Source organism: Hyla sarda, chromosome 3 (genome assembly GCF_029499605.1).
Source record: "Hyla sarda isolate aHylSar1 chromosome 3, aHylSar1.hap1, whole genome shotgun sequence".
In the NCBI taxonomy this organism is placed as follows: Eukaryota; Metazoa; Chordata; class Amphibia; order Anura; family Hylidae; genus Hyla; species Hyla sarda.
In genome coordinates, this window is record NC_079191.1 from 365,034,862 (window position 1) to 365,055,177 (window position 20,316).

The 20,316-nt window shown below is 45.6% G+C and overlaps 1 protein-coding gene across 4 annotated transcripts in view; it reads left to right on the forward strand.

Moving 5' to 3' along the window:
- FANCL (FA complementation group L) overlaps positions 1-20,316 on the forward strand; it is a 193,038-nt gene that overhangs the window by 63,059 nt on the left and 109,663 nt on the right. For 3 of the 4 annotated variants that reach the window (XM_056567714.1, XM_056567712.1, XM_056567713.1), the window contains exons 3-4: positions 522-582; positions 16,945-17,001. In XM_056567714.1, coding sequence (XP_056423689.1) covers positions 522-582; positions 16,945-17,001 — 118 coding nt within the window. Of the gene's footprint in view, positions 1-521; positions 583-3,702; positions 3,764-16,944; positions 17,002-20,316 lie in introns of all 4 variants that reach the window. The other variant, XM_056567716.1, reaches the window with a different exon arrangement.

Here is a 20,316-nt window from a genome sequence, read left to right on the forward strand (position 1 = left end):
GTGACGTCACAAGGGGGCAGGCATGAACACGGATGCCTACACACAGTGTTCAGGAGCTCAATGTGAACATTGAGTTCCTGAATGCTGGGGAGTGGAGTAATCCTTTAAATTTTGTGGCAATCTCGTAGCTTGAGACTTGCCTCACGTAATCAGACGGATTCCTGGAATTCTCCATGCCGGAGGTCTCGGGAATCAGTCTATTCATCTCCAGCGATCCCACGGTGTCATCTAGTCCCCAGTGTGATTCTTTTCCTGAGCTGCAGCATGTTACCTGGGCCCAGGAAGCACCAAATGTGTCCTACGGTTGCTGAGCCAATCACTGGCCCCAGTGATGTCCTATCTCGTCCTCTTTAACTAGAAGCTGCCATTGCCCCTACAAAACAGCTGCCTAAAAAGTCCTAGTGGCATCTCATCCCTCATTGGGCCCTGTCAGGTAGAAAGCAGGGTGGTCTCTTACATTGCATGCTTAATTTAATGCCTTACTGTGCTGTAATTCCATCTTATTTACTACATATCCACAGGTTAGAGTGCAGCTGGCAGTTAAAGAAAGTGCTGCAGGGATATCTGCACATTGTGAAGCAGGTAAAAAAACAAAACTTTTTTTGTATAGTCTTGTTGTCAAGGGTGTCAAAAATATGATCTAAAGGGTCCATATTTGCAGGAATAATAGTAGCATACGTGCAATCTGTGAAAATAGCCTTTGAATTTAGTGGAATTTGATCAAATATAATTCGCAATTCATTATTTCTCATTTTTTAAAGTTTGGCTGAAAGGCAAGCAGAAAGTTGTCACTCAGAAGACTCACTTCAGAACATCTTGAGGGAGACGCAGAAGCGAAAAAGTTACATATATATTTCTTTGTTTCATTTTAGCTCTTGCATCTCTTTCAAGTTGATCTTCGTTACTGTAAGTCGGTGGCCTCTTCACATTGTCTGTTCCTTTTAACCAGATCATGTGTACTCTTAATGTCTCCATCTGGGGAGTAGACATTTTATATATACTTTTTTTTCTGACCTTTCTTCAGGTGCACAAAATGTGTCTTCTAATTATACTTAACCACACAAAGAAGAAAAATGCTGCATATTGTAAAGAGGATTTCTACTGAAAGCATAAAATCATCCATATATTAGGAAATGAGAAGTCTGAGCTTCTGCAAAACTTGGAAATTCTATGTTCTGCTTGCATTTGGATGGGCACTATTAAAGGGGTTATCTTTAGAATCAAAGTTCTAACTTATCTACAAGATAGGTAACTCCTAGCTGATCGGTGGGGTCTTACTGCTTTGACCCCCTCCCCACTGTGAATGAGAATGGAATCCTTTGTCTCCCAGTTGTATGGAACTGTATATGGCGAGGAAAACAACTCTGTTGCCCTGGCGCTGCTTTCATACGATCCACTTCAAACTCCGTAACACGGAATATGGTATAACCAATATGTTTTTATTTCTCCATAAAAACAGTTAAAACATATGACAAATGGCAACATGTTGCCATTTGTCATATGTTTTAACCGTTTTTATGGAGAAATAAAAACATATTGGTTATACCATATCCCGTGTAACAGAGTTTGAAGTGGATCGTATGAAAGCAGCGCCAGGGCAACAGAGTTTTTTTTCCTCGCCATATACAGTTGTCTACAAGACCGACCCCTACCCCTGGAAGGTGACCGGTCCCACAAGTTGCAGGCTGCAGCTCGAGATCCATACGTCTGTACCCCTTACGGAGGGGTTACGTGCATGAACCCGAGTGTCCTGCCAGGTGAGCACAACACCTATATTGCGTATCCTTTGTAAATTGTCTGGTTCTCACAGAATTACGCCAGGCGCTGTCCTCCTGTCTCTTTTCTCTTTTTTTCTCTCAAGTTGTATGGAACGGCAGCACCCATGCTTGGCCTTTGCTTCTCTCACTCTCTGAGACTTTCATTGATAGCTCAGAGTGAATAGAGCGGCAGTCTAGAATGCATACTGGTGCTCCATTTAACCTTGGCACAAGGGACCTCCATTTTTGTGATATATGGTGGTAAAAGCCATCTACTTATAAGCACCTTGCTTGGCAGAGAGCAGCCCACATGACAACATCATCTTTTCTGCAAAGGTGCCTTGATGTGTCTAAGTTAAAGGAGAAGTCTCATCCTCCAAAATTCTGAAAAACGTATACGTTTTAAGTCGCATGGGAGTGAGAGAAGCAAAGGCCAAGCATGGATGCTGCCGTTCCATACAACTTCAGAGAATCTCCCGTAGGGGCCCTCGTGTTATGACCCCCGCCCCAAGATGGGAGAGCCAAAGATTGCCGAACAGCTCTCCCATAGTGCTGGGCGGTATGACCTAAAACTTATATCACGGTATTTTTTCAGGTTATGGCGGTATCACGGTATTACCGTGGTACCATGTTGGAAACAGTGTAGAAGTGCAGCGGCTGGCAGTTAACCCCTTCCCCGCCATGGGGACCGTGCGCACTGCCCCTATAGCGGGGAAGGGGTTAACTGTCAGCCGCAGCGCTATCGTGATTCCCCCCATGGGCGCACTGTCAGCTATTCACATACATTGTCCGCCGCTGCAGTTTATAATCCCTGTCCCCAGCCGGTGCAGATCCTTCTCCCCCTGTGACAGGCAGGCACAGGATATCTTATCTTCATCCCCGCTCTGTTCTCTGATCCCCGAGCAGGGATGGGAATGTAAGAATCAGCAGAGCCTTCTCCTCCTGCAAGCACTGAATGTACGGGCACGGCAGAGCTTCTGATACCCGTCCCTGCTCGGGGATCAAAGAACAGAGCGGGGATGAAGATAAGATGTCCTGTGCCTGCCTGTCACATTTAGTGCTTGCAGGGGGAAGGAGGTCCTGCAGAGCCTGCGCTTGGGGACTGGTATGATAAACAAATAGCCTGTGAGAAGGGGAGAGGGGGGCTGAGCAGGGAGCAGGCTCGGGGCTGAGGGAAACATCAGAGCCAGGGGATGAAGTTTCTGCGCTTTCCCCTGGCTCTGATCACTGAGAACAAGCGGCAGCTGCAGGGGGAGCGGGGATGTGCACCGCACGTGAGCTCAGCGGCTCCCGCACATCCTGCGGCTCCGTCACAAGTAATTCATTCGGGGGTGGGGGGGAGGGGCCCGACCGGTATGCCGGTATGGGCAAAAATTGATATCGTGCGACGAAAAAAAAACGGTATCCGGTATGAACCGGTATACCGCCTAGCTCTACTCTCCCATAGAGATATATGGAGAGGGCGTGATGCGCCGCTTCCACGGAGAACAGAGGGCCCTTACAGGAGATTGCAGGGGGTCCCATCGGTTGCACCCCCCCATGATCTAAAACGTATACGTTTTTTCAGAAATTTGGATAAGAAATCTCTTTTAAGGGACACAAAATGACTTGGGAAACTAGCTGACATGTGCCTTCTCATTGCCATAAAACGTGTACTGGCAAAGCCAGCGAGCAACTTTTTTTTAAATCTCAGAAGCATGCAACTCCTTCAAGGTTGTTATAGGTTTCTAAGTGGCCATCCTTATTGATGCTTTGATTTCCAGGTTTCCAAGTTGATTTTCCGTTCACAAATTCCGAAGTCTGAATTTGTGAACGGAAACCCATTCACTAGACTATACATTTTAGCAAGAGGAATTTCCGCCTGCAATTTCAAAGAGGAATTGCAGGCGGACATTCCGTAGTCTTAACCTAGCCTAAATGGTATTTCCTTGTTGTCCATACTTAGGTTGTGAACATAAAAGGTATTTATCTGACAGTTGTAGAAATACATCTCTAAGTACCGGCAGGTAAATTAAATGCTCACTAATTTTTCAACAAACTTTGCACAATTCAATAGTACAAGTAAATATAAGACAACATTGTAATATAAAAGCCTCTCTATATTAGGTCCCCCTCATCTTCCTAATTTCATTATTCACTCTACAAATACTCTGCTAAGGGTGAGACTGATCAGCTCACAGACTAAGACTACATGCCCATAGATGTCTATGGAAAGGGGTGTTTGTTGAAGAGGCTGAGGGTTGGCATATACAGATGCAGGGGAGAAAAACAGACTATCTAGTCAGTGTTATTTATAGCTCACCCCAATACCTGATTGACAGCATATGTTGCTCATTAGTGCTCTGTAATGTCCTTTATGCTAATCATGCTTCTGAGAGTGGGAGCAGGATCAACACTTCTGTATGTGTGCTGCATATAGGAAACATCATAGCAGCTAGTCTTCACCCATAAGCTAAGGAGCTACTAATAATTACAAATTGAGCCTACAAAGGAGGAAACTGCTAAGCTTTTTTTTTTTTCCAGAAGAAACTGCAAAGTTTGTTGAAAAAATTGTGACTATTTAAATGTTTTTAATTATATGACTTGCAATGGTAAAGGGACATGCAGCAGCATGGCTGAAAACAGCAGTTGTACAGCTGAACTGCATGGAAGTGCATTGCTTGCAGTTGTTGAAGACAAAATAGCAAAGTTGTGCTGTTGTGCTTTTAGGCTGTGGTTGTACAGAGGTATTTTTACAGAGACCTCATATAGCATAACATGAACAACCCACGGGTCCTTATATAGCACTATTTAGACTGGTTTTTCCTTGTTGTCCATACTTAGTTGTAGAAATACATTTCTCTTTCTGTACATACACGTGACGGCTGTCTCGCCGCCTCCCATAGGCTTGCATTGAGGGGGTGGAGCGTGACGTCACAAGGGGACGGAGCAATGACGTCTCAATACTCCAGCCCCGTGATCGGCAGTCATCAGACCCAGAGCGAACATGCGCCGGGGGCTGATGGGAACTGGGTGCTGCGTGAAAGATCACGGGGGTCCCCAGCGGCGGGACCCCCGCTATTAGGCATCTTATCCCCTATCCTTTGAATAGCGCTGGAGTACCCCTTTAACGAAGGCTTACATGGGCAGTATCATTAAAAATTTTTTTGCAATTGTACTCCTTATGGTAAATAAAAAAATCTTTCTAATGAACGTGTTTAAAAAAAGTTTACTTTTTTATTTGTGCTTAACACCTTAAGGACCCAGCCATTTTTTTGCACATCTGACTTTAAGTGTCACTTTAAGTGTTAATAACTCTGGGATGCTTTTACTTTTCATTCTGATTCTGAGATAGTTTTTTCGTGACATATTCTACTTTGTTAGTGGTAAAATTTTGTCGATACTTGCATCGTTTCTTGGTGAAAAATTGCAAAATTTAGCATTTTCTTTAACTTTGAAGCTCTCTGCTTGTAAGGAAAATGGATATTCCAAATAAATTATGTATTCATTTGCATATACAATATGTCTACTTTTATATTTGCATCATAAAGTTGAAATGTTTTTACTTTTGGAGGACATCAGAGGGCTTCAAAATCGAAAATTTTCAGGGACCAGTTCAGTTTTGAAGTGGATTTGAAGGGCCTTCATATTAGAAATACCCCATAAATGATCCCATTATAAAAACTGCACCCGTTAAAAGTATTTAAAATGACATTCAAAAAGTTTAACCCTTTAGGTGTTTCACAGGAATAGCAGCGAATTGAAGGAGAAAATTAAAAATCTTCATTTTTTACACTTGCATGTTGTTGTAGACCCATTTTTTGAATTCAAGGGGTAAAAGGAGAGAAATTTTCCTAAAATTTGTAACCCAATTTCTCTCGAGTAAAAATACCTCATGTGTATGTCAAGTGCTCTGTAGGTGCACTACAAGGCTCAGAAGGGAAGTAGCAACAGTGGGATTTTGGAGAGTGAGTTTTTCTGAAATGGTTTTGCGGGGGCATGTCACATTTAAGAAGTCCCTATGGTGCCAGAACAAGAAAAACAAAAACAAAAAACACTATTTTGGAAACTACACCCCACAAGGAACGTAACAAGGGGTACAGTGAGCCTTAACACCCCACAGGTGTTTGACGACTTTTCGTTAAAGTTGGATGTGTAAATGATTATTTTATTTATTTTTCACTAAAATGCTGGTTTTCCCCCAAATTTAAAATTTTTACAAGGGGCAATAGGAGAAAATGCTCCCCAAAATGTGTAACCCCATCTCTTCAGAGTATGGAAATACCCCATGTGTGGACGTCAAGTGCACTGCGGCCGCACTACAATGCTCAGAAGAGAAGGAGTCACATTTGCAAATTTTGCTGAAATGGGGGGTGGGGGGCATGTTGCATTTAGGAAGCCCCTATGGTGCCAGGACAGCAAAAATAAAAAAAATAAACACTTGGCATTAGGGGTGTAAGAAAAAATCTATTCACTCGATTATCGTGATTTTTTTATTTGGCAATACGGTATCTGTTCAAAATATTTTTGAATCAATCCTTTTAGGGATGTGGAATATCTCCCGATGCCCAGGCCATGCAGTTGAAGGCGCCGGGCAGGTAAATTTTTCTGGCTCGTGCAGGGCCGGACCTGACAAGCGTGGCGGTGCATGGGTTTGGAAATCTCACCTCACAGCGGTGCTCTGGGTGTATGGAGCGGGCTCCCGACTCGTGCCCGCTCCATATTCTGAGTCCCCCGTTAATAGCCAGCATGCAGCGCTCAGCAGTCTGTATGGAGCGGGCTCCCGACTCCTGGCCGCTCCATACTCTGCATCCCCCAGCTGATTTCAGTAGCCGGGGGCTGCCGCTAATAGCCAGCATGCGGCGATCGCCGCGGCTGGCTATTAACCCTTTAGATCGCCGCTGTCAAAGCTGACAGCGGCATCTAAAGGGATCTGTGATTGCTCCCTGGTGGGCTAGTGGGGTGGATCGCCCCCCCGCAGCGCGATCGCAAGCGATTCACTGTGGAGGTAGCCAGAGGGCTTACCTCTGCTTTCTGCTGTCCCGTGGCTCTGTCATTGATAGAGCCTGGCTTGACAAGGCTCTATCAATGGATCGCAGATCAATGGAGTTCAATAGAACTCTATTCATCTGTCTGAGGAATCTAATGATTCCTCCTAAAAGTCTAATAAAGTGTATAAAAAAAATAAAAATACATTTTTAATAAAAGTGTAAAAGACATGTTTTTATAATCGCGATATATTGTCTCGTAAACAGAATCGGGATATATTGGGATATATGTCGTATCGTCATACGTGTATCGCGATACGTATCGTATCGCCAAATTATTGCCGATTCACACCCCTACTTGGCATACTAATTTGGAAACTACACCCCTCAAGGCACATAACAAGGGGTACAGTGAGCCTTAACATCCCATATGTGTTTAATAAATGTTAAAGTGGGATGTGAAAAGGAAACATTTAATTTTTTACACTAAAATGCTGGGGTTACCCCAAGTTTTTCATTTTCACAAGTAGTAACAGGAGAAAATGTCACTGTAAATTTGTAAGTACATTTCTTTGGAGTAAGGGCAAACCTCATATCTGGGTGCCAGAACAGCAGGACCCCCCCTCAAGGAGCGTTACATTGGGTAGATTACTAAAATGGAGTACAGTGGGACATAAAATCATAAAACAGGTTATGTTCCCAGAATGATGACCCAGAGCATAGCCAAAACTAAAAAATATGCCCACCCCAAAAGCTATGCTCTGAATCATCATTCTGGGAATGTGATGTGTGTTGCCATCCCTAACCTGTTGCCTGAAATGCGCACCCTGCTCAGGTGGAGATGCGCACCCTGCTCAAGTGGAGAGAGAGCGCTGCTGATGATAGTGACTCATTGACCCATTTTTGGAAAAAATACTCCCAGAGGTCTTATCAGTTTTATTTATTTTATTTTTTTGTTAAGAGTTTTTTGGGCAATTTAGTGGTTTTATGGGGTTAAAACTTGGAATGTACTCTGGACTTTGGGCACACTCACTCACACAACACTGCATTTTTTCTCCTGGCACCTATAACTTCAGTTCCTTGGGAACTCCTGCCTGCTCTTTCCCGGTCACCAAAGATCAGGGCCATTAGGACTTCTTCTTGGAACTGGAGGAATGTCCCTGTGTTGCCAGCGTGCTGGGACAGTACAAAAGAGTTGTACATGGCAACCTGTACCAAGTAGATCGCAACTTTTTTGTACCATACCCGTGTTTTCCACATGGTGATGCATGGCTTGAGGACTTGATCAGAAAGATCAACTCCCCCCATATACTGATTGTAGTCCAGAATACAATCAGGCTTGAGGACCATTGTTGTAGTACCTTGCACATGGACAGGTGAGCTGCTGTTACCATGAATTGTGGTCAGCATAAGGACATCCCTCTTATCCTTATACCTGACAAGAAACAGGTTTTCATGGGGAAGCGCGAAGGACTCACCCGTGGGTGTCTGGATAAAATTTAGAGGGAGGCTTCTCTGGTTCTTCCGCATGGTCCCACAAGCGGACGTGGATCTGGCGGCAAGGGATGTGAAAAGAGGGATGCTGGTATAGAAGTTGTCCACGTAAAGGTGGTAACCCTTATCCAACAATGGGTGCACAAGGTTCCAAATTAGTTTCCCGCTAACACCCAGAGTGGGGGTACATTCTGGTGGTTCAATACGGGAATCTCGTCCCTCATATACTCTAAACTTTGTGCTATGTGCTTGGTGTTAACTTTATATATAACAGTGTGTGATTCTAAATAAAATGGGGGGGCTGGGGTGCAAATGCAGCACCCTGAAACCATAATAGGGCCCGTGTCACGCTGAAAAATCTGTGGCGGACCCTTGAGGACCTATTAGGGGGTCAGGAGGGGAAATTCGTTTTTTTGCCTTTTGCCTTTTTTATTTTTTACCTCCAACCTGTCCTTTTACTAGCAATCTCACCCTGCACTATACATCTTCTCTTCAGCCCTGAGGGGCTCAGATCTTCACAGGGGGGTCCCTGGCTCCTTCTCACATATCTGCCCGCTGACTGAACGCGGTGGGCGAGCAGAGCTGCAAGAAGGGGACATTAACCCCACCCCTGCTGGCTGCTATTGGTCGGACGACAATAGCAGCGTTCCTGGGGTGGTGATGGAATCACCACCTCCCCATAGATACAGGAGGTGATTGGGGGTGTATTCTACACCTCCCCGATCACCATGTGGGGTTCAGCCTTTTCCAATCGGAGTGCTGAGGGAGGAAGTTCTCCCTGTATGGCTTCAGATGATGTCACAGCCTGCTGGATAACGCCCCTTCCCAGTCTGTGAATCTCACTGAGACTGAGCAGAAAATAGGGATAACTAAACAAACTAAACAATAATAAAAATGAAGGCGGGGGGGTTATCATGATGGGGGCAGTGAAGTTGGAGGAATATAAAATTTAACAAGATCAGGAAGGAGTGTGGAAATTTATTAAAAAACTACTAAAACGGAGCAAAATCTACTTGTCCCTCATGATGATCTACTAGTCCGGGCCAATTTTTGCTTTTACACAAATTTTTTTCCTCCTCGCCCTATAATAGCCATAACTACCTACTATATTGATACCTTTTAATTTTATTTTTCCATAACATATTCTCCTAACCCAAAAAATGTAATATATGTATATATAAATAAAATTGGTAAAGTGAAATTGAAATAGTAAAAGATAATTTAGCAAATTTGGTGGTTTTCTTTTCTACTCCAATTACCGTGTGGTTGAGCTAACATGTTGTTTTCATACTTTGGCCATATTTGTATAGTTTCCGTCATGTTTTACTAATTAAAAAAAAAATCGGAACTTTTTTTATTTGCCATTTTTGACCCCTGTGACTTTTTTCTGGGATATTATAAAAATTGCAATTCTGTGGTTTGGTATTTTTTTTTTTACATTTACGTAATTTACCGTATTTGATACATAATGTTATATTTTAATTGTGGTCAGGGCTAAACCACGTACTGTAATAGAAAAGACTTACCTGAGAGAAGTACTGCTAATCTTCATTATCACCTGTAACACACCAATACACATATACCTAAAGCGGTGGAACTGTGCCCAAAACCGTAACCGAGGATCAGCCTTTAGTGGGCATCCCCTATGTAAAAGGTTGTGTGACGCATAGGGAGGGAGGGTGGTTTGCGCCCTGTGCCCAAAACCACGATCGAGGATCAGCCTTTAGTGGGCAAAAAAGACACCATGTAGGGTATGAATTAAGAGTACTTTATTGAAATTAAAGTGCTAAATAAATGTAAAATGATAAATGTAAGGTAATGCACATGGGGAGGAAAAATCAGGGCTGAGATTATGTATTAAATGGGAGCACACTTGGGACGACTGACGTGGAAAAGGACTTGGGAGTTTTAGTTAACAGTAAATTTCGCTGTAGTGACCAATGTCGGGCAGCTGCTGCCAAGGCAAATAAAATCAAGGGGTGCATCAATAGGGGCCTAGCTGTACAAATCACTATTCAGACCACACATAGAATACTGTGTACAGTACTGGGCACCAATATACAAGAAAGATACAGTGGAGCTGGAGAGGGTTCAAAGACAGGCAACCAATGTAATACGGGGAATGGGAGGACTGCAGTACCCAGAAAGATTATCAGAATTAGGGTTTAGTTTAGAAAAAAGAAGGCTTAGGGGAGACTTAATAACTATGTATAAATATATCAGGGGACCGTACAGACATCTTTCCCATGATCTATTTATACCCCGGACTACGTTTAGAAGAAAGAAGGTTTCTACACCAGCACAGACGGGGGTTCTTTACTGTAAGAGCAGTGAGACTGTGGAATTCCTTCCCGGAGGAGGTGGTCATGGTGAACTCTGTAAAGGAATTTAAAAGGGGCCTGGATGCATTTTTGGAGAGTAAGAACATTGCTGGCTATGTATATTAAATTTATAGGGACAGAACGTTGATCCAGGGATTTATTCTGACTGCCATATTTGGAGTCGGGAAGGAATTTTTACCTCTAGTATGATTTTTTTTTTTTTTTGCCTTCCTCTGGATTAACTCAGTAGGGACTCATTAGGGATATAGGTTGAACTAGATGGACTCTGGTCTTTTTTTAACCTTATGAACTATGTTACCATGTTACTAAATATTTGAATGCATCTGCCATTTCGATACGAGGGTCAGGAATGTATGTGGCAAAACAACCCGATCTCCATCTCCCTAGTTTCCTTATGACGTGGGGTGGCACCTTTATGTGCGGAAGCTGCCGAAGCGGCCCCAATACAAAACGAGTGTCCAGTATATCTCTTGGAGTCGAGACCCAGGTTCGTGATTAATATACGAACATGAGTATTAAATTGTGATGTAGAAAGGGTGACTGAATTGAAAGGCAACAACGGAGAATCTTCTGGTTGCCAATCAAAGCTTTCAATAGTCTTGACAAAACAGCAATGGGGCACCATTTGTTGTCTGACAGGAAGTACTTAATGATCGCCCCACCTCTGCATGTCTTAGTGACCTTAAGACACAATTCATAACAGCCATTTGTAGTAGTTTAATTGTGACTTAGTCACCACTATATCAGTTTTAGCTACGTGCAGTTTTAGCTACGGCCGTAGAAAGCCGTGGAAAGCCAAGTAAATGGCTTTTTGGGTGCTCTGCTCAACTGTGCCCTCTTGAGAGCCGCTTTGACTGCATGCGTGGAAAATATGGATGGTTTGTCTGGAGAAGAGAGGGAAATGAAATGTTGGATGCCAGCAAGGTACTGTTTTATAGTGGAGTGAGATAAATTGAGTGCTGAGTGGCAAAAAACCTATGTAAGACAGTATTATGTGAGTATCGAATGAAAAGGGGATGTTGTCTAATGAGAGGTAATGTTTATATGATGTGAGAGCGGCATCGTATGACCTCTTAGTGCTGGGAGCAAGGGATTTCTTGATGAGATTTACTGCTATGCCCGAAAAATGCGCTAGTCCATCATCGTGTGGTATGGCTTCGCATTACAACCCTTGGGATCCGCCTCGGGCATCATCTGAGAGAAAATATCTACTTTAGCTTGGGACAAAGCATCCCCTGCAAGATTCCCTGCCCCAGCAACGTGTTGACTAGGGATCGGCCGATATCGATTTTTTTTTTTTAGGGCCGATACCGATAATATGTGGACTTTAAGGCCGATAGCAGATAACTTAACCGAAAACCGATATTCTGGGCGGCATAGGGCGGCAAAACCTACTGATGCTGGCGCGCCTGTGATGACTCTTGGAGAGGTGGCTGAGACAGCTGGGATAAACATGGATATGCCGTTCCATTCAACTATGTATCTATCCCACATTATCAAGTCAGCCGTTGCCTGTGGGTCGAGGCTGATGTAGCTATCCTGGTCAAACCCTAGCAGGAGTAGTGCTAGTAAACAGGAAATGAAAGCTCTACCCTGTGGTATTATGCACATGGCAAAGGCTCTGGAGCTCAGCCTTGGTGGCAACCCCAGTGATTGTGAACTGGTGGATGATGGCTTTTATTCTGTTTAGCTTCTCTACGGGGAGACTGGTCTGTATGTCCATCGAGTCCAGGACCATCCCCAAGAAAGTCAAACTCGTGGAAGGGTCATATGTCTTGTTGGGAGAAACTGGGACCCCAAGGTGATTGAATAACTGGAGTAGACTGAACAGATCCGAAGGGTGCGTGGTGGGTGCTTCGATGAGCAGAAAATCGTCTAAGTAGTGTAAGACGTGTGAACAGACCCTTGTGTTGACCAGTGCCCAGTGAAGTGCTTGTGCAAGTTGGTCAAATAGCCATGGACTACTTTTTGAACCGAAAGTAAGTTTTGTGGCGAAGTAGTACATGTTCTACCATTTTATGCCATGTCACTGCCATAGGTCTGGATGTATGGGTAGCAGTTTGAAGGCATCCATTATGTCCGCCTTGGACAGCCATGACCCTGACCTAAGTGTATTATAAGCTGAATTGCCTGGTCAATGGAGGCATATTTCATTGTGGCCTCATTCAATGGGATTAATGAGTTTATACTAGGTATCACAGAAGAGTATGGTGCGGACAAGTTGTAAATCATCCTCCTCTTTTTTTTTTTTTATTTTTTTTTTTTTATTGAACTAGCCAGTAACTGCCAACAGGGCTTATGCACCAACGATCAAATGGAGGTTGCGGGAAAGGACCGATCATGTAACCTCTATCGACCTACATTTGTAGAAGCTCCGAAACTACCTGTGGTTCCCTACCAGCTGACAATAGGTTGCTACATTCGAAAGAGCATTGTGGTACTGCCACTAGGCCAGTATGGAATCCATGTGAAAACCAGTTGATTAGCCAGTCGACCCAGCTCGCATCAGGATGATCGGGCAACACCCGTGCCAACGCCTGTACCTGGACCCCGCTTAGTCATGCCTACCCTCTGGCCAAACACATTGTGCTAGGATGGGCCCTGTAGCACAGGAAACAGACATGGAGAAGTCTGCAATTGATGTAATTACAAGTAGTCAAATTGCAATTATTACAGATCTGGCTGCGGCCCAAAAATCTGACCGGGCCCCCCAACTTGTCAACTGAAAGAGCAGACTTCTGAGCGGGCCCTGATCCAGATGTGACACCTTTGCTTGTAATCATCGGGTTGTTGATGATTTCCGCACCAGACTGTCGAGTGAAAAATAGACTGGCATATTGCGCAGGCTGGGGATTTCAGATCCGCAAATTGTTTGCAAAAGAGTACTGTGGAGCATTGTCGACAATCGGTGACATACCCGAATTGGCTGTGACCGGCAGCTGGTTTAGCGGAAAACGACTTGTGGTAGTCGTAAAAGTGGCTACCACCATACTTGTACGAAAATCCTGTGACTTGATAGAGTTGGAGGTCTGATTCCTCCCCACTTTCAGGTTACACAGAGCATATGACATCCCTAAACATGCTAAAAGCTAACACAAACACTTGAAAAGTTAGCTTGCAATTGTGCCTGACGTCCTTGCTCATCAACACCACTGACCGTTTGCCACAAGCAACCGTCTCGGTCTCCGTGAGATCTTGTGATGAAATGAGCAAGGACGCCAGGTTGATGTCTTTTTCCTCCAATATGTCCTTGCAGATAGATTCCTGTACGAAATGCGCCGGGGCTATTTTGGAGCCACCATGATCATACCTTACCCAGCGACCTGGGAGGTTGAGGGTGATGTTACTGGGTCCCGAGCATTGCCCCTTTTCAGCATTTCCAATCTTGAGTTAAATGATGACATTGATGCCACCTTGGTGGACATCATGGCATGCAACTGGTCGAGAGTGGACGATGAAGACTGTCCAGGGACCGCCACACCCTGCCCCCAGATCAGCCATCAAAAGTTTATAAAGTTCAGCTTTGAGGGCCAATGCTGGGAGTAGAATACCCCTCCTACGGAGTTCTTCCATTAACTTGGGGATAGTTCATGTACGGTAAGCCGAGGATGCTGCTCCACGTTTGGAGCTCCTGACTGGGGTTTCTGGTACTGATAAAGGATCCTCAATGTCAGATCTGTGAGACATGATTGTACGACGACCTGTCCGGTCCAGTAATGGGGTGACGGGGAAAGAGAAACAGAAACCATGAAGCAGCTGCTAGAATTTTACCCTACAAGCCTTGTCAAACTAATACTGACCTGCATCACCCCTAGCCGAAACACAATCGTCCACAATCCCAAACCTAGGACAACAAATACATAACACTCCTATATCACTAGTCACTATAAATATAGACTAACATGGGAGGTGACCTGAACGTGATTGATTACTATCTGCGAATGCTAGTGCACCATGTTGTGTGCTGCTCGTGAAGATAGGCTCAATGAACGCGTGGAGCAATAGTGTAGTTGCCGTGCAAATTATTATTATTTTTTTTTCTTGCGCGGATCCAATATGTTCTGGAACTGAATGAAAACGAGGCTGTTGCTCTGAAAAACATGTCGGTAATAACAACAGTACTATGGCCTCCCCTGAAGACGTGTCAGGATTAGGGGTAAAACCATGGCCTATGTGTAAGCATAATCTGCCCTGAGACCGAACAATGGCCTTGTTGCAGTGGCCCCTAACCCTGAAGAAACATGTCAGAGTAGCGGTAAATCGAACTGCCTATGTGTAAAGCCTGTGCCATGTGTAACAAGGTGTATATCAGAAACTTGTTAACTTGAGTCGGTAACGGGTGTGATATTCCTGTTCTGAAGATGTGTCAGCAACAGAAAAATAGGCAAGAGGTTACCCCTGAAGAGGAGTCAGGCTAACTGGTAACCCTTGCTTTGTCGGGATTGTTGATGCTCTGAAGACGTGTCAGTATACACCAAAACATGCAGTAGTCTCCCCTGGAAATAACGAGCCAGGATGGCGGTAAAACTACTGCCTATGAATTGGTGTGACATGGCTTGGAACGGGGTGCCGAGAAACACGTGGAATGTGAGCGACATTGCCTCAACTTGTGCAATTTGGAACGTGATAATAACCGCATAGTGAGTGAGCATCGACTTGCAACAATCACCTCACCTAGCTGTGCAAGTTGGGAACATCCTTTATAACATTGACCCCCAAACTCATAGAGCGCAACCAACCTCTTACTGAACCACTTGATACTATCAACGACGGGAATTCGGACTGTAATGCGAATTCGGACCACAAAATGGAATTCAGACCACAATGTGACCAGCTATAATGAAAGAGAATACCTAACATCAATGCCCGTGCTTTTAAGTATGTCAGTGCATATGCACATGTGCACGCCCGTGTATGCACACGCATTATTTTTATTTATTAATTTTTTACACGCGTGCATATGCCCCCACAACTCTCTGCCCCCACACATGCACATATATATGCATACATACAAACCTACATACATATAATTACATATATACACACATATCTATGTATACATACATATAAATAAGCACCCATAAGCATATGCACCCACACATAAGTAGTCCATCTTTATTATTCCCCCTCCTCCCACCACCGTTTTTTTTTTTTTCCCTTAAAACCGAGACATGCCCAGTAGCTGTTGAGCATGGACATGTCGAGCACCTGCCCGCACTGCCAAGCAATACTATAGTATGCTCCACAGAGCGGGTGACAAGCATCCCCTCGCATATACTGGCGTTAGGCAAACTTACCCAGTCAGACGACACCACGGCAGGAACCGGAAGGCGCAGACCTTCTTACCTGGGGAGACGTGAGAGCTCACAGCGGTGCACAGGTAACTGATACAACCGCCCAATGCAACACAAGCACCTGGATGCGGGCGTGGTGCGTTAGATATCTCACGCCCCTCCCACAAATACAGCCTAATTAGGCTTTAAACTAGTTTGTACAATTACGTACGCAGTGATACCAAATATGTTTGTTTACATGTTTTATATAGGAAAAGGGGGTGATTTGAACTTTTAACATGGAAGGGGTTAATGTGTGTCTTTTTAACTTTTATTAAAACTTTTTTGTTTTACACTTTATTAGATTTTTAGAAGGAATCATTAGATTCCTCATACAGATTAATAGAGTTCTAGTGAACTCCATTGATTTGTGTGCTCTGCGATCCATTGATAGAGCCTAATCCAGCCAGGCTCTATCAATGACAGAGCCACGGACGCCAGGGAACAGAGGTAAGCCCTCCGGCTACCTCTCAAGTGGATCCTCCCCCCCCCCCCCCCCCCCAGTGATAACGCTGCGGAGGGGCAATCCACCCCACCAGGGGGAATCCACAGGTCCCTTTAGACGCTGCTGCCAGCTTTTGACAGCGGCGATCTAAAGGGTTAATAGCCAGCCGCGGCCATGCTGGCTCTTAGCGGCACCCCCCCAGCCCCCCCCCCCCCCCCGGCTACTGAGAACCGCTGGAGGCTGCAGAGTACGAAGCGGGCAGGAGTCGGGAGCTGCTCCATACAGACTACTGAGCGCCACCGCTCTTGTCACCTTCCCGGCGCCCGGAACTGCATGTCAGGACAGGTACTCTTTAAATGTGATCTTGGGTTGTAACATAGTAATAAAACAGTGAAACATGTGTGCAGAACACTAGCTGGCTATTGGCTCTTCATTACAATTATGACTTGGGTACCTGCAAATATATAAAATAGCAGTATTATTATATTTAAAGTAGTTATAAGCAAACATCTAAAATGGCAGTTCAATAATACATTGGAAACCTTAGAAAACATATTTTTAGGTTTATTTATTTTAACCTTTTTTTTTTTTTTTTTTTTTTAACAGAGGTTACAGCACAGTCCAAATCTTAGTAGCTTCATGATGGAGCTAAAGACTATATTGGTGAGTAGTATTTATGCATATTGCATGGTTACATTATTAGTATATAGTGCTACTATAATTTTACAAACCTTTAAAATGTTGTAGAGCCTGGGTGATCAGACCCCCACAGATTCTTAGAAGGAGCTGAGAGAATTGCTTAGCTCTGTGTTTCTCTCCCTGGTTTGTTGCACTCCCCGTCTAAGACTATGGAGCACGTCTCCTTCAGCAAGCTAGGGAAAGATGCACTCAGCTGCATGCTTCTCCTGGCTAGTACTAGCAATCAATGGGAGTCTGAACACTCTAATCCTGACCGGTCAAAATGTTTTACATGTCCCTGTGACTCATCAAAACGTGTGACATGATAGTAGCGCTTTAAAGCAATTCAAGAAGAGTTAAGAGTATAGAAAAGTATTATTGTATATACAGTGTAGTTATGTTTATTATACTGATCCGGAGTTACATCAAATATAAGTCCTTTTACACACAGTTGTATTTAAAATCCATGTCATACAGATCCAGTCACATTCTGTGTTGCAGAAGTATCGTGCCCTTGAAGCACTTTTTCCTGCTCATAGAGCAACACAAAATCATCTAAAGGTCCATGGACTGCAAGTCCACACATTGCTGTTAAAAACCATGGTACATGACATTGCTATGTACACTACTGCATTCGTTGCTTTTGAAATGTCTAAACCCAGCTTGCTGGTGACTTGCTTGTAGGGAAGAATAGTCTTTCTCTATCGGCTCCATTGGGGGACACAGACCGTAGGTGTATCTTGCTGTCTCTAGGAGGTGTGACACTATGGTAATAAAAAGTCAGCTCCTCCCAGCAGGATATACCTGCCTTCAGGCTCTGAACTAGTCAGTTTAAGCTTAGTGTCTGAAGGAGGTGGACTGGTCTGGGTTGCCCAGACCAGGTCTTCTGTTTTTTATTTTCCTAGTATAGGGACGTGTTAGTTTTTTTTATTCCCTTTTCTTTCTGTTTTCAGGTGGGGACTCAGGAACTGCAGTTCACTGTTTCCCCATTGCGAGTAAGGGGGCACAGACATTGTGTATATGCGCTGTTAACCGCCTCTCGCCAACGGTCAGCGCCTGGGTGGTACCTCATGGGTCCAGGTCCCCCTATGTCTCTGCTCGCGCATAGCAGCCAGGCGTGATGCAGGGACCATAAGCTGACTGAAGACTTCACTGAAGACTGAGCAATTACACTAAGGGGGCATTTGTTATAAAAATCCTTTATTGTGTGTGTGTGTGTTTTGGCCACTACTCAGCGCCTTATATGCGGCTGTCAGCCGCGGCGCTTCTTCGTCTCGAGCACTCTCAGCGCCGGGTTATGTCACATTCTACAGTGCTTTATACGTGGCTGCAGCCGCGGCACTATTATGAGCCGGGCGCTTCAGCTCCGGCTTTCCTTTTACTTTCACTTCGCCGGCAGCCTCTGCCGGCGCTCTGGCCGCCCGCTCCGTTTCCCCGAGCGCATATACAGCTAGGCAGTGCGCTCGGGACAAGGAGCGGGCGCCATGACGGTTCTTCCTCGGTGGCTGTAGCTCCGTCCACTGGGCGGGGGAGATCTCGGGGGCGCGAAGCAGCGCCCAATCAGCGCTGTGGGCGCGATTTTCTGTGTGTAGGGTCAGTTACTACGTGCCTTGTTTCAGGCACGCCCCTCCCTCCCTATTGGCTGGCCTTTTCAGTCTAGCTGAAATACCAAGATGCCTGGCTCCACTGAGCCCGCTTGCTCTGCCTGCTCCTCTGCTCCCCCAGACCCTCTGGTGCCCCCTGATGCCCCTTCGGTCCCGGTGGGTTCAGCCGCTCCTCCAGCCTGGGTTTCTTCCCTGACCCAGCATATGGCTGACTTGACCCAAGTCTCCCGTTCGGTGGCTGAGGCCTCCCGCGAAATGGTGTCCGCTTTGAAGGGGTCATCCCTGCGCAGGACCTCTGAGAGGGCCCGCTCTTCGTCTCCTCATACTTCGCGCTCTCACAAGCGTGCTGGGGGGGACTTGTCTGACTCTTCGGATAGACGTGGGCGTTCCCCTCGCGGGTCCCGTCCCCCCCTATCATCTGGGCACAAACGTCACTCCTCCAGAGGACGTTCTCGGAGTCGCCGCTCTGCCACGCTAGAGCCGCGTACCTGGTCTGGATCTCCCCCACCCCAAGACTGCCTCTACTCTTTCACATTCCCCTGGTGAACTAGTAGACAAGGCTTCCGAACCGGCATCTGAGCCAGAGGACCGCTCGGACTCAATTGCTATGGTGAACTCATTGGTGACAGCCATGAGAGCCCCCTTTCACTTGGAGGACCCAGGATCTTCGGATGTCAATCCGGGCGTATCCTTTCATCGTACTAAGCCAGCACCTCAAAGGTTCAGCTCTCACGCTGACTTTGACGACGTTCTGGAATCCGCATGGAAGCATCTGGACAAGAGATTCCCGGGAGTCAAGACAATTCAAGAACGTTATCCATTTGACAAGGACTTTGTCGCTAAGGTGGCTTCCCCTCCCTCTGTGGACCCACCAATCTCCCGGATCTCAAAGGAGACTACACTGCCTCTGGCAGATGCCGCTGCCTTCAAGGATCCCGCGGACAAAAAGGAAGATTCTTTAGCGAAGTTCGCTACTGAAGCAGCTGGCTCTTCTCCTCTTCCCATCTCCCCTCGACATGGGTGTCCAAGGCCCTGTCGGAGTGGTGTCGACAGCTCCATCAGGATATTTTAGCGGGATCCCCTCCAGAGGATCTATCTGCTCTGGCTCTCCGTTGCGCTAAGGCTGGGGACTCTCTGTGCACAGCTTCCATGCAGGCAGCCCGTTGTTCTGCCTTTGCTGTGGGTCACCTAGCAGCACTCCGTCGCTCTGTGGCTTACAGCTTGGAATGCAGATGCCGCTTCCAAAGGGTCTCTCACTGAGCTTCCCTTTACGTGTGGCCGTCTTTTTGACAAACGCCTTGTTGAGATTATCTCCGAGGCAACGGGAGATAAGAGTTCCTTGTTACCTCAAAATAAGGCTCGCCCTACTTCCCAAAGGAAGTCTTTTTCCTTTCGGGCCTTCGGCTCCAACAAAGGGTCCGGCCAGGCGCCCTTGAGGGACAAGAAGGTTCCCTCGTTCCGGGCTCGCCCGTCTTGGAAGTCTGACTCCAACCGCTCTGGCTGTTTTGCGCCCAAATCGGGCAACCGCAAACCCACTTCTGCATGAAGTAAGACCTCCACCCGCGGTTTCTTGTGGGCAGGATGTCGTCTTTTGTGTTTCCGAGACATCTGGACCTCACACATTCAGGACTCTTGGATCAGAGACGTGGTGTCCAACGGTTACTGAATCGAATTTGCCTCCCTCCCGAGGGATCGC